Here is a 15,143-nt window from a genome sequence, read left to right as displayed (position 1 = left end):
AACAAATTCCCACTAAAAGCCTTTTCCCTTTATATCCACTAATAGACACCCAAATGGATTCAATCTCCATGCTATTATCTTTGATATCAACAACTTCAACAAGATGCAAGTCATATTTTACATATAAAGCCACTCCTCCCCCTTTTTAATGTTCTTTCCCTATTAAATAGCCTGTAACCATGTATTTCAATGAAGTTTCTGTCACCAAAATAATCTAAAATCATTACTTTTAACCATGTTTCAGTTATTCCCATTATATCAAAATCATCCATTCTTACCAGTGCTCTAAAGTCATCTACTTTATTTATTATACTTCTAGCATTACAATACTAACAATTAAGCCTGTCCTTATAACTACTTCTAATTTCCTATGCTAAACTTTTCTCTGCCTCTTATTCTTTTTGCATTTAGTTTTTCCTGGCCGTCACCACTGTCTAGTCCTAATTTAAAACTCCAATTACAGCTGAGTTAATAGCCTTAGCAAACAAGCCAGCCCCTACCCTACAACTTTTTATTGAAAAGCTGGAGCATTCTGTTTGAAGAACATTAGATTCTGAGTTGCCACTTGAAATGGGTTCACCTCTTAAGCTGTTGGCATATGCACACTTTACCATAGTAAAAATATTAGTACCCATTTAGGACCTCTCAACATTTGGTTAACAAGAACATCACCTTAAATGCACAATGCCTGCATGAAAATCTAGAACAATTACATGATTAAATCTGATTAAAGATATATTCTAAACTAGTTATGGAAGTATGAAATTCATGATTATTTCAGTCATTAGATCTCAATGAGTTTATTTTTAATGTTGTTTCAGAAATTAGTATAATTTATTGAATTATGTTTATGTATTTATTTTTAAATTCTTTAGACGCCTGTTTGCATGGCTGTTGGGAACAGAAACCAATTTAGCTAAAGGAGACCAGCACATGGTTAATCGGTCTGAGAGTGTGAACAGCACAGACTCTGATGTCTACAATCTCTATTTTGAGACAAATTCCAAAGATCTTCTTTTGAAAGGGATAAGAGTATGCCTCCATGTAAGCTAGAGAGCTTCTTTCATATTCTGTTAAACATTCAAGCAAATTTAAATTAGTAGTGTTTTTAGTTTATTCATGATCTAAGTCTCTCTAACCCATTCAATAATGGACATAATTTATACTTATGCTTTCTGGTCAATCAATATGCAAAACAGTGTATGGAAACTTATAGAAAAGGAAAAAAATATGACTAAAATATGGAAAAAACCAGTAATAAGTATTATGTGGTGTTATTTAAGATATTTATTTAAAAGTGTTAGAAACTGAATCAGTATAGTTAAAAATATTCTGTTTTCCATTGAGTAGCCATTTCATAAATTTGTGATCAAGAATATTCCCAAGATCCACTGAGGCCATTGCAGTGTAAGAACTTTCATACAAATGTTGTAGATAATCTACATAAGTATCAAGCTTTCTGTTGTACTCTTCTTTCAAGTCTTGAACTTAACCTTCACCTCAACTCAGTTATGACTGTCCTGCAGTCCCACAATTGCTGCTCATTCAAGTGCTTGATGGAGTCAATAGCTGGACCATCTAAACTCATGCATTTCAAGCATTTACCTGCCTAAAAGGCTTCAGAAAATGTCCAAATCCTTCTTCTGTGTACCCTTGAATAATGGGGTGATCTGCATTTTCTCACTTATGAGGAACTGTGATTATGGCTTCTCTCCTTCATGACTTCCTGGTCATCACCAGACCAAGATGTCCTCAACATTGTAAGCACAGTATTATAGGTACTCTGGAGTACCCCAATGCCATGATGAACAGTAGAACTGTAGGGTGGCAGAATCATGAGGTGTATTTGGCAACTTCTCAAACAGCTCAGCACTATCCCAGGCTCTTCCATAATACATTGTTTTCTTGATAGTATACCTCCCAGTTTGGAGAGGCTTACCTATTTTCCATGGTCATTTAACTTTGTCATTCATTTCCCACCATTTCACATGCTGCTAAGATAGCTTTTGTTGGTGGATATGATCCACCAACATCATCTCTAGTCTCTCTCTCTCTCTCTTCAGTTTTCTTGGGCAATTTATACCAAAGTTGTGGTTCGGTTACTCTGGCTGGTCTAATTGTGGGTGTCCTATACAGATCCCCTCACTATATCTCAGATTTGCTAAATGTCAAAATACTATGAATATCCTCAGCATCCATGTTTCTCCTGAACAGGGATCAATCCTCTGGGGAAAATTGGTACACTAGAGACTTTTCTTTCTGAGTCATAAGCCATAATGAGTTAGAAGTTATGGATCTATGTAGTAATGGCAAAAGCCCAGTGCCCAGAAGAGGACTTTTCCTGCACCCAACAACTCTCAGATGACCATCTTCTTCTTTCAGTGATGGCTTGTCATTTTGGTCATAAGTCCTTCTAGTGAGATAAAATACCTATTTCATTACTAAAAAGCATTTTTAAACTTAAAATATTGGAGTTCATGTAAAGGGCAGTTCACTCTTCAGGAGAAACAGCTGACTCATCAATACAATATTCTGTAGTCACAGCACCAAATATTTCTCCTTCCTATCTACTCTGGGGTCTGTCCGAGTAAAACTGAATTTATTTAAGAGCAATGGGATAGGTACAAAGAATAACATGATATTAAGTCATGATATTTATTATGAAGTAATGCTAAATCTTTTAATAACCGAGTCATGAGAATGAATGAAATAAAGTAATTGGACACAAAGTTTAACACAAAATGAACCGCCTTTATTAATATCTCTCTTAACACAAACACATTATGTGTACTTGCTTTACTGACACAAAACAATTGCTTTTATAAATGTTATGTCTTCAACTGATCAGGTTGAATTCATCAACCAACCTGTTTCAATCCAACGTCTCTTTGTTTACATAGCATTATATTTACCCTGAGCATGTAGTTCTACCCATGTGACTGGTGATTCTCATTCAAAGTGTAGTTAAACCACAACCTCGAGGTAACTCCTGAACTATCCTTGAAGGACACTGATATTGGCATCCTTGCACAATGTGCAGCATTATGGGCAATACCTCCTGTGGTCAGAACAGGTATTACTGTCTTGAGAGTAACAGGAGGAAAGGCAGCTCAAATAAGATGAATTTAATTAGTTTTTGACCACTTGTTGTGTGAAACCTGCACATGTACAGAAATAACAGAGAAATTCAGAATAAATACTATAATAATGGCTGGAGAAGGCTTGAATGGGTAATGAAGAAAAACTTTAATATAAGTTTAACATAACAGCAAATGTACAACGTTTCGACAAGGTTTTGTCATCATCAGGTACCTGACTTGGAAATCCTGACCTTAACTTTTGTGGACCATTGAACTTAAAACATTATTTGCAGCTTTTTAAGAGTGCCAAGTGTAATTTTGAATTTTAAGTAAAGTGTTTGTAACTTAATCTAAATTGTATGCCCAGTTTATATATTGCATGTTTTGTGGTCCTTTCATCTCTTATTATACAGGAAAATTATAAATCAAATTGTGTATACTTACAAAAAATTTTACACTTTAAAAGTGTGTTGTTTATGAAATTGAGATTTATATTTAAGAATTATCAAGTAAATTTGCCAAATGTAGAATTTAAGTTGTGCTATATAATAAACTGCCACATCGGTTCCAAAGTTGTCATGTAGATTTACTGATCAATATTTACATGTAGGAAATAAACATTTAATTAAATAAAATGAAGTGTACTACGTGTTTACCACCCCTTTTAGTTTAAAAGTTAAGTTCACAAAATTTTTCTTTCATTTCCTATAGTTCCCTGGGTTGGAAAATAACATTATTTTTCTCCAGGTTTTTTCGATGCTGTTTGTTGTCATCCCACCAAACTGGAGACTGGCGACCTGTACTAGGTTTGTCCCACTTCATTCTAATTTTCAATCTGTCCCGTTTTACTATGGAGCCATTTCTCACAGTAGGTGGGCTTTTTCTCCAGGTTTATCAGTGACAAAGAGGAATGTTGCGAATAATTATTTGCATATCCTGACATTTCATCACTCGCAACCCTCTTTTTGGCTTATTCTCAACAGGGTGGTTTCTCTGTTTTGTGCACTGTGCTTCAGACTTGCTTCGGCCCTGTATGTTTTTTCGGGGCATTCAGAGCATTTGTTACCCTTATCAGCTGCTTCTGGAGGTGGCTATAATGGGCTGTTAATGAAGTTGGAGAAGTCTTTATCATGACTTTTCCAATATGTTGTCCATTTGGGTGTTTTTCTTTTTCTACACACACATCCCAGTTGGGCCTACCCTTCTCCTTTTCTACTTTGTTCGATGGGTTTTCAGTTTAATTACAGCTCGTGAAGTTCTATCACTTTTGGGGATGTGATCTTCCATTGTAGCCCTTATCCCCTTAGGTCAGACTCATATGTGGGCCATTTCCTGGTTTTTTCATGACCAGTGGAATTTTGCAGGGTTCCTTTATCAGCTCCTGTTACCCTTCCTCCTACCCTTGTTGTCGATTGGAGTTGGTGGTTAGATATGACTCATACATTGGTTTCCACATTACATGGGTGCATCCCATAGGGGTGTGGGTCACCACTGGAAGATTTGGGGATTTTGGCCTGTGGCTCAGAAGTCTTAAACTATCATTGTCCTGGAGCTTCTTGCTGTAGGTCATGTTTCGGTTCATTTTCTTTATCCTGCCAGAAGTCATTTGGTATGATCTTTTCTTCAGTGGTTGCTTATCTCAAGTACCAGGGCAACACCTGTTCTCCATCCATCTGTAATCATACGTTGGATCTTCCTTTTATGCCCACATACTTGATATTCCTATCATTGTGTGTCATGTTCCAGGTGCTTTCATTTTTGTTGTGGATTGGATTTCTGTCCAGAAAAGATTTATCTGATAGAGAGGTCTCTCGATCTTTTTGTTTTCTAGTGGCTTTGACTTCAGTGGGGTACTCCTGACATTGAGGCTTTTGCTATGTCCCTTAACTACAAATTGCCTTGGTATTGGTCTCTGATTCCTAGTCTTATTGCTCTGGCTATTGATGTTTTCAGCCAGGATTGGACCTACACATTTGTTTATCCTCTCATTCTCCTTCTTCTCTGGGTGAGTTCATTCATCCTCGACATTGTGTGTTCAGTACTTCTTATAGCTCTTTCGGAAACCATCACAGCTATGGTTTCCACGGCTTCTCCAGCTCCAACTTCCTCTTCCATTACCTTTTCCTCTGTCCCTTTTTAGCCACCCTCAGTCACTGGTGTTTCATCCAGATTTTCCTATTCTCCGTCTTCACGCCAGGTTTTCCTCTGGTCATTGGTGAGTGGATTCGGCATCTCCTGATGGTTATTCTCTCTTCTGGTTTGTTTCGTTCACTCTTCCTGCATGAAAGTTTCTCAACGTAAATGTAATCTTTCCATCATGGGTTTTTGGTTCAGGGTTTCCTCTGACCAACCCACTGTTCTTAGTCATTTGGATTTCCTCTCTTGACTTTTGGATCAGGAGTCTTCTGTCTCCTTGGTCTCGGGTTTCAGGCAGTCCTGTCCCACAACTTTTGTTTTTCCTGATCCTGCAGGTATTTACCTCTCTTACACTTTACTTGTGGATTTATTTCTTCTGCCTCACTTTGTCTACATTCGAACCACTCTCACAATGCTCCTTGATTCTCCTTCCTTTATGTTTTCCTTCCTTCTGCTATTCGCCTCTGGATGCTGGTGGTCTGTTTATTTGCCATTGATGTTCCATTTACTCTTTATCTTTCTACATATCTTCTCCTTTCTCTGGATCGTTTTTCCTCTCAAACACTTTGACAGCTCTTGAGGATAATTCTCCATTTTGCTGCTTTTCCTTCCTTCCCTTTCACACACCTGAATGGTGTAATACTATTGTACAGTATCACTTTCAGTGTATTTGTTTATGGAATGAAGAACACAGATCAATGTTCTATTGAAACATATGTTCTCTACATGAGATAATTTTTATTATTTTTATAAATCATTGTTTATCAATTCACTGTCAGTGACAAACATATCTGTGTACAGTAACATTCGTGTTTGTACTTAGTTACCTTAGCCTCTGTAAGTATGGTTGTGCAGTGGAACAGTATGGTTGGCTTAGGAACATTGCAACTATATATTATAATCACAGTTGTAAAAATCATTAGTGTTCTTTACTATCTAATAACATTTTTGTGATGTGAATCAAAATTATAAAGTGTGATTGATAGTATAAGGTAACATAAACAAATGGGTAAGCTACCTTTGATGCATGTGTTCTGATAAAATATTAATTCAAGACTGGTATTGATAATCATATTGAAACTTTGCAAAAATGGAATTTAAGCAAACTGTGACTCTTAGCATACATATGTGCATACTCTTAACAATATATATAAATAAGTAGTATTTTGTAATTTCACATTTTATTATAGATGATAGTTCAATGATACATTATGAGCATAATAACATATATTGGTCAGGGAAAGGTCTGGGAATTTCATCCTACCAAAGGTGTGGGTACCACAAATGTACATTAATATGTAAGTGCCAGTGTAAAAGAAGTTTGTACCTCGATGGTTTTTATCAAATATTGTAATGACTTTAATGCTTTTTTACAGTGTGTAGGTGCTATATGTAGAGGGTTCTAGAATATAAATTCTCAGCAAAGATTTTAAGAAGATCTTAGCATTTCTTTTACAATAACAATGGGGGAGTGGGAAAAAAGCTATGGCAACCATTACACATACTTTCACCATTAACCTTGAATTTGAAATGGGAGTATGAAATGTTCCCAAACAATTTCATTAACATATTTTTCTTTCTTATTAATTGTTAGTCTTGTATCATTGAAAAGTGCAATATGAGTATGTTTACAATATGTATAGTATGTTGCCAATATAATTTAAGGAAGTTGACTTACATCCAAGTTGAAATTAGATTACATCATTACAAGAGAAGAAATTGATGGTGACTTTTACACTGATGTTTTTAGCAATTGTCATTGTAGATTTAGTCACCTAGACTACCATCCTTAACTTACAGTATAGTATATTTTATACAATCACTAGTAAAGAAGTAATGCAGTTGAGAAGGAGACAAAATTAGAATGTTCCAATGAGTTTCTGTTGATTTTAATTTCTACATAAATTTTGTGTTTCTTCTTATGGGACCAAAGAGAGTCTCAAGTCTGGTATGTGGATGAACTGCCACACCTTTACATCTTTTTACCTTCACTGTTAGGCCACATATTCTTTTGGATTTCACCCGTCTTATCTGTGAACATATCTTGTTTTCCCTTTTTTATTAACCTGTTCCAGCTTGGAGGTAGTATATTGCCATTTCTGCATTTGCATTCATTAATGTTAATAACTTAAGCATTGCCAAATCTGAAACACAACACCTTAAGCATAATGCATGATAATCATTGAATGTTTGTGAATCTGTATTTAATTTTTGGTAAATTTATGATATATAATGATATAAAAATCAGTACATGATACAGCTTTTCACTGGTTTATGGCATTATGCAATATGCACATAACCATTGTAGTTTTCTGAAGCTCACTGATTCCCCTGTGAGTAACCAGGTAGGAGCCACAGAATAACTGTAGGTTCACCAGAAAATATTTTGAGGGAGAGAAATTTGAGTTTTCTTAACCTTGACTGGGTTTGAAGCTAAGAAAGTGACTGGACATAGTGTATTGCACAATGAAGCAGTTTTTATTCACAACACAAATACAATCAAAGTTTTTAAAGACAAGTATGTTTTTGCATTTTTTTTTATCTAATCTGTACTTGTAACAACCCAATTAGTCTGTAGTCTTATCATCTTGCCCAGACTGAGATAACATGATATTATAAAGGAAAAATAACAATGCAATTCCTTAGGTTGTTGGCACCACCCACACATGACTGATGGTCACTCTCACAACAAAAAATGGATGTATCCCTAGAACATTACCCAACTTGCCAGTGGAAAAGATCACTGTCACTTTCTATACACTATGCTCTGTGTTACAGCAGTCTTTCCCACAAAAAAGTAAATGTGATACTTTAATTGAATGACCTAGTTCTGTGAGTAACTAGGATGAGACAAATCTAGTGGCACCCTTGACTGATTTTTTATATGACGAACACATTCTTAATAAGTACAGAAATTTTGAAAAATTTATATGTTAACTAAGGGGTAGGAAACACATGGTATGTCACTTCAGGCTGCTGATGCCAGTGGCATTTCTTTACTAGGCCCCACTAATCTAACATTTCAAGATCTTGGGATGAGTTCCTGTAGCCTTGGCAGGAGTTAGCTTGATGTAAGTCAGCGTAGGCTCTGGAGTGAGCCTGCTTGTAGACTGTACTCAGTTTGGTGGGATCACTTGTTGGTGGCATATCTTTAGGGATCTTTCTCTGGTTAGTGCTATGGTCACAGTCTGGTCCCTGGTAGTCTGGAGTGTTGGGCTCTGGAAACTTCATGGCCAGTCCATCTATGGCTTCAGTCAGGATCTGCATGTCTGATGAGATTTTGAGTAACAGATCTTCATTCATTAGCTCTGACTACCTTGCCCAATGTTAGGTCAGCTCCTGGAGTCTTAGGAAAATATCCAAACAGATAACTTTCTGCATGTTATTTTTTCTTGTTTACTAATGGGTTCTCAAGTCTAAGAAAGATTTAGAACTTAATTTTAAATAGAAAATGTTGGGCTGGAAATGTAAGGTTAATCAAATTCTCATTGGTTAAAATTTGGTAACAACCTGGTTACAACAATTTCCTTTAGAAGTAGAGTGTAAAAACTATTAGTATTGGGCAATTGACATTTCTTCAGGCTTCTGTGTATTCACAAGTATGTCACCTTTCACCTGTGGATGTTCTAGTCTTGAGCTTGACCTACATCCAGCTTCCAACTGTGCTATCCACTATTGCAATTGTCAAGACAACAGCTCACAGCTACTGTAGAATCCAGCCACATTCTTTTCACTACTATCTGGTTATTATACAGCCAGAACCCCAGGTTTAGTATGCAAACTCTTATTCCTACATAAATAGCCAAAAAGGCTAGCTGTTGCAAAGATTCTAACATTGACCTCTTGACCATAGAAATTCATCAATATCTTGCTTCCTTTCAAGTATAAGCTTAGCACAGCTAAAGACAACAATGAAGCATTACCACAGTCTGAACTTTCGTGCATTTAATATGCATCTTAAACTGAAATAATGTTAAGAAAATCTTCAGTAAAACTGTGTGCATCTCAAAATTCTTCATTCTGTATGATGGAAAATATTTATTTATAACCAATTAAACATTAGGTGCAGCAATCTATATTTTGTATAGTTGGAGCTATTGTTCATGAATTTCACTTTTAACAGAAAATGTAACCTACTCAGGAATATCTCTTTCCAGTTTAATCAAAATATTACTTGCTACCACTAATGAAACAACACAATGAATTGTGTTTTCTTTCAAGGGTAGCATGAGCCTAACCAGTACTCTTTTTCTTGAAAATCAACTACCCACAAAATATTTCAATGTTGAAATTGAAACACTCTCTCATCAGCATTAATGAAAATATCAGGTACACCGTATCTTCAAATAGTGCTTCACAGACAAGTAATCACAATTAACATGACATTGAGATCAAATCTAAGTTGGTCAGTTATTGATTGTAACCTTCATCCTGTTCAGACTAATTTTAATGAAACTATGCAAGAAGGTTGTTAAAATGGTGTAATATATTGTTGATCATGGTCTTTATAGTAAAGTAATTAATGGGGGCATTACAAATGTATGGGAATGGCTGGAATGGATGCTAAACAGAAAGGCTGTTGATTGTTTCATTAGAAAATTAAGTATGAAAGGAAAGACATTTTGTGTACTTTATCAAAAATATTTCTACTATGCTAGTTGTGGTTAGAAGGCCTCTGACTTGCATTTAAGAATGAAAGTATCCTTGCAGAACTTAAAACCAGAAACCTGAAACTACAATAAGCCAAGAAGCTATTGTAGTTTAACTTTTGACAAATAAGTATTGAAAAATTTAAGTAGTATAAATGTTTCAATTTTAAAGTAGAAAATAGAAAAATATTGATTCTTCACAGGTGGGCCAAAATGTCTCTCCTGTTACACCTCTTTTTGTAATACTAAGATTTGTCTTCAAATTCAACTTGAAATTGTTTTTAAGATGATGTTTTATTTGAGTAATTTCTTTCAGTTTAAAGACTGTGTTTCTTAAATGCAGGACTCTTATACCATCTATAAATTTACATATCCAAGATGTAGCCATGGCTATGTGGGCTCAAACAGTTCATTGATTGATGTCAAAGATTAAAGAGCATGCACAAAATTATCTATACAATCAATAAGCTATTCTTTGACATGGTTTACAAGACTAATCTTTTACCATCTATCCCATATTTCTATATTGTGGAGAAAGTAAACATGGGTACTTAAAAATAAATTAAGCATATAGCTAAGTAGCAGTGGTGGCAAATATATGTGTATAAAAATGAATCCACTCTCAGTTTCAGAAATATAGCATTGTTTGACTAGAGAATTTTATTTGAATTTCCTAGAATTTCTAAAATATGTTTCACAACAGTGAAAACATATTTTAACACATCTGTATTTAGATTTTGAATTTTAGTGTATCTAAACTTTTTTTATATCTACTATTAATTTTTAAAATTAGAACTGTGATTGTCTCTTACTAGGATCCTGTTTCTGTGTTAGCTTCACCATTAGGCCATTCTGTTTCTTCTGATTTGTGGTCATACCGCCTTCTCATCAGTCTTTTGGATAGACCAGAGATTAGCACAAGCATTTTGGATGACATTCTTATAGAAGTTTTTAGGTTGGTATCTTGTTTTGTGCTGAGTGTGTTTGAAAGAGAAAAATTAAAATTATCCAGTGAATCATCAAAATATAGAATTTGGCTCATTTTGTTACCTAAATTATTAGCAAAGTTTTTGTTAAAATTTGAAAGCCATACTTACATGGTAAATAATAACTTGATTTTGTACAGTATGTGTAAAATTCAAAACTTAAATATCAACAATAGAAAAACTGCCTTGTTAGCACAATGTCATTCGTGTACTGAAAATTTGGTATTGTGCTTTGTGTTTTATATTTTGTTTAACCCATTCACTGTGGCTGGGATGTATGTTTTCTAGTGCAGTAAAAAGGTTAATTTCGTCAGTGTAGTCCAACCAATGTAATGTAGAGAGCTTAACACATGTTGATTATTTAACAAGCTTGGCAGGAATTGTTTCTACTATGTCATATGGATTGTATAGTTCATGATCAAATCACTGCCTTTTTTTTAATTTCCATAGTTAAATGACAATAAAAGATATGCTATATAACATATTAAAAAGCCTATTTATTCAATGAAGTGAACATTGATATTTGCAGCATTTGGGATGTGGAACATGAACTTGTATAAAGTACTTACCAATTAGCATAGCTGGGGTTTTTTAGTCTTTTTTTTCTTTTCTTAATTCTGCTTCTTTAGAAAAACTATTTTTATTAAAGTAAGATATTTTTGAGTTGTTTGGTAAAAATTACAAATATAAGGATGTGTATGTGTCCATATAAAAGCTATACTTTGAAGTTCAGTCACTGGAACACTTGATAGCCAGGCATGTACCAATTACAAAAAAAACCTTTGCTTATCTTATTAGGGTGTTATTAAGGGAGAAATTGATGAAGAGACACACACATGAATCATAATGTTATTCCTGTAACCTGCAGAAAGTACAATTTTAGTGAACATAAAGCATGGATGCGATATAAAAGAGTATGTACAGATGTGAAAATTTAAAAACCACAATGTCTATTTTGTGCTATTACTAGAACCATAGCCATCAGTGAAATCAGAACCACTGCTTCAGCCTTCCACATCAGTTATGTGATCTTGACTGTGTCCAGAAACCCTGTGTTGATGGTCAATCTTGAAAAACAGAGTATGAAAAATAATCATCACAGTATTATGAATGTCACAGTACATATGAATATTAGATATCACAGTCACTGAGTTTTCAGTATTTATGATGATATATTTATTGCTACTTTCTTTCACAATATTGATTATATATTTAGTATATCAAATGTCATTACTTTCTGTTTTGGTTTATTGTTCAGTATTATTATTTAATTATGAAGACTATTTTGCATTGTAAGCTTAATATATGTATTTAGAACTAATCTAAAACCTCCTAAGCTGGCTGAACCTTGTGAGATATTGTTGAGACTGTGGCTGAAAATATTGTTAACAGCAAGGGTACCCAACTAATGAAACAATACATTATAATCTTTATAAGTAAAAACATGATAAAAGTATATTTAATTTGCTTTGATGATGGCCGGGTTGATTTTTGGTTTTGCTCTAAGTACATAGCTTACTTTGATGGGAAGTTGTTATTATTTATTATATACTGTGGAAATATTATGGTGGCATGTGCTTCATTTTAACCCTCATCAGCACACCTTTGAAAAGTTATGTAACACCTGGGGTCCATCCGAACCCCAGCACAAAATAACAATTATAGTAATTTGGTTGAAATTCAAAAAAACCAGTTGCATTACATCTTTTATTAGGGTTAGCATGTGAACAACATAGAGGAAATATGTTGACAGATCCAAAAATTACATTGTTCCAGTATACAAATAAGTTGTATTAAACCATTCCTTAAACAACCAGTGTATCAACAAATGCCAAATTTTATTATACTCCTATATTCAAGTCATTATCCACCAATATATGATTAGATTACCACAACACCGCAATATTCAACTCAAAGAAAACTGAATGTGTACGTTACCTTGTGTCTGACCACACCCCAACACACATGTATCCTTATAGTAGGCTATGGATTGAAAATCCAATAAGCAGGTTATTTAAAACAATTATCAAACAAGGTTTCAATAAAATAGGGCATCATAAGCAGTCATCACAGTGAAGACTTGTTGAGGAATTAGATGTGTATACATGCTTACCACAATGATATTATAAACAAACAAATGAGATGGTACTGTACTACTGTAATGAATTATCCTCTATAACAGCCTATGTAGTGAAATAAGTGTTTAGAAATTTGATTCATATGTTATAGGGCTAACTGTATGTATAGTAATGTTCAATGATGGTATGGGGTCTGTGTGGACCCCAGATAAATATTAGATTATACCTACAAACACTGTCTGCCTTTTTTCGAAAACAGTAGTGACATATTGATCCAGTGTTTCTGCTCAACAATTACATGAATGGATATAAATTTGTAATGATTATATAAAACGATATACAACCAAGAAAGTCGTTGGGGTCCTTGTGGACCTCATGTGCTGATGAGGGTTAAAGTTGAATCTATTTTTATGTAAACGAGTGATTTTTGGCAGAAATACCCATAATATGCACCCATATCAATAAACATTGCATACTGACTTGCTGGGAAGTAAAGTGCTACCAGGACTACTGAAAGACCACTTACTGTTTTGTTTCTTAGTACTTTATAGTTCAGTGAATTTTAGGGCCACAAATGTCCCCTCATGCTTTGGTGATCCATCCTTTGCATTTTTTGTAAGAAATTGTACAGAAGTGCACATTTTAAGGTAAAATACATTTATATTTGTCTGTCTTTTTTCATTCTAGAAAACAACAAATTGCAGGTTACGTCTTTTGATTTTCTTGTAAAGTACTTTTTTCTTGTTATACCTTGTTCAGCATGTAACTGAGAGATTCATTACATTAATGATATGTCACAACTTCAGAATTTCTTTTCACTGTGGAATGTTTCTGAATTATTTAAGATTTTTCTAGATGTCCTAACCTTTCATAAATTTTCTGTGTTGTGATTGTCATTTTGGAAATGTTATACTAGGTTGTTTTTGTTCCAGAGATGAAGCTGTTCCTTTATCAATATCAATAGGGATGATTTTACAGAAACACATGCCTACATTCTGTAATTTAGTAGCCAGAACATCAAATATGTGGATGAAGTTGACCATGATGATTTTACAACAACATTAAAAAGTGATAACAGGTGCATTAGAATGGCATGATGTATTTTAAAATGCTCCAGTTGAGTAACAGCTAAACCGTTTTAAATATCTCTTATTTACAAACAGTAAATAGCATACATTTTCACCTTGTAATCTTAGAACTATATACAAAAGTAATGACATTTTTGTAAATAACAATCTTGAAAGAAAGTAGAAACATTTCTAAGAATATAGGTCCGAGCCTCTCATTGGTACCTTTAAACCCTTTATTTTTGTTCTCTTCCATTATTTTCATGATAGTAGTGAATACATCAGGTGTTTTAAACTAAAATAGAGCTTTCATTTTAACTTGTCTGGGTAGAATCACATTTTTGGCCTACATATGACAAATATTACACTTGAAATTTTATTTTTGTGATGTTCAGTTTTTGTTTTTATGTATGAAAAACAAAGAATTGTGGGATACTGTTTTTTATTTAATTAGTGGATGCAGTTTATTTTGTTCTTGCATATTACAAATCAAATATCAGTAAATGCTGAAATTATTTATTAAAGGTTTTTTTACTTCAGCAAAAAATAAGTTAAAAATGCCTGTAGTGTTCTCTTATGGAAAGGTGAATCTATTTATTAAGTATGTAGAAAGATAGTATAAAACGAAGGTTAAGTTTTGACAAGATATATTGTCAGTCTTCTCAGATTGATTTATTTTTTCACATATATCAATATAATTATGAAGTAGTTACCAGGATTGTTAATTATATGAAATAACTTGCAATTACAAGTACAAACTACATGCACTTCTTTACTGTGCCACTGGCTTTTTTTCTCTGAGTTTCCAGTATCAGTTCTTTAGTGAGCCTAAGATAGCGATATTTTAGCACATCCCTTGTGTAAAGGAGATATTTCCAGAGTGCTTCTGTTTCCCAGTGCAACAAAATAAACATAGACCCACTATCTTTGTGCCATTAAACCAAAAATAAAATTTGTGAATTTTACTCACTTTCACATTTATGTATGCATTTTTATATATTTATACCACCTTTTTTGGAAGGAGGATTAATAAAGTGATAAAGGAGCTTGTAATATTTCTCTCACTAGCAGCATGTAAAAATATTAGATATTAAAAAAAGGAGGGGCCAGAAAGCCCCACCCCCCATCACTGAGAAATAAAATAGGC

General features: G+C 34.0%; 1 protein-coding gene across 7 annotated transcripts in view; it reads left to right on the top strand.

Moving 5' to 3' along the window:
- LOC106459333 (protein dopey-1-like) overlaps positions 1 to 15,143 on the top strand; it is a 242,301-nt gene that overhangs the window by 42,510 nt on the left and 184,648 nt on the right. For all 7 annotated transcript variants that reach the window (XR_002610553.1, XM_013918954.2, XM_022385808.1 and 4 more), the window contains 2 exons: positions 876 to 1,044; positions 10,681 to 10,820. Coding sequence is in view for 6 of the 7 variants with exons in the window: in XM_013918954.2 (XP_013774408.1) it covers positions 876 to 1,044; positions 10,681 to 10,820 (309 nt within the window). In the remaining variant the exon portion in view is untranslated. The remainder of the gene's footprint in view (positions 1 to 875; positions 1,045 to 10,680; positions 10,821 to 15,143) is intronic.

This window comes from Limulus polyphemus, unplaced genomic scaffold (assembly GCF_000517525.1).
Source record: "Limulus polyphemus unplaced genomic scaffold, Limulus_polyphemus-2.1.2 Scaffold594, whole genome shotgun sequence".
NCBI lineage: Eukaryota > Metazoa > Arthropoda > Merostomata > Xiphosura > Limulidae > Limulus > Limulus polyphemus.
This window is presented reverse-complemented; position numbering and strand designations above follow the sequence as displayed.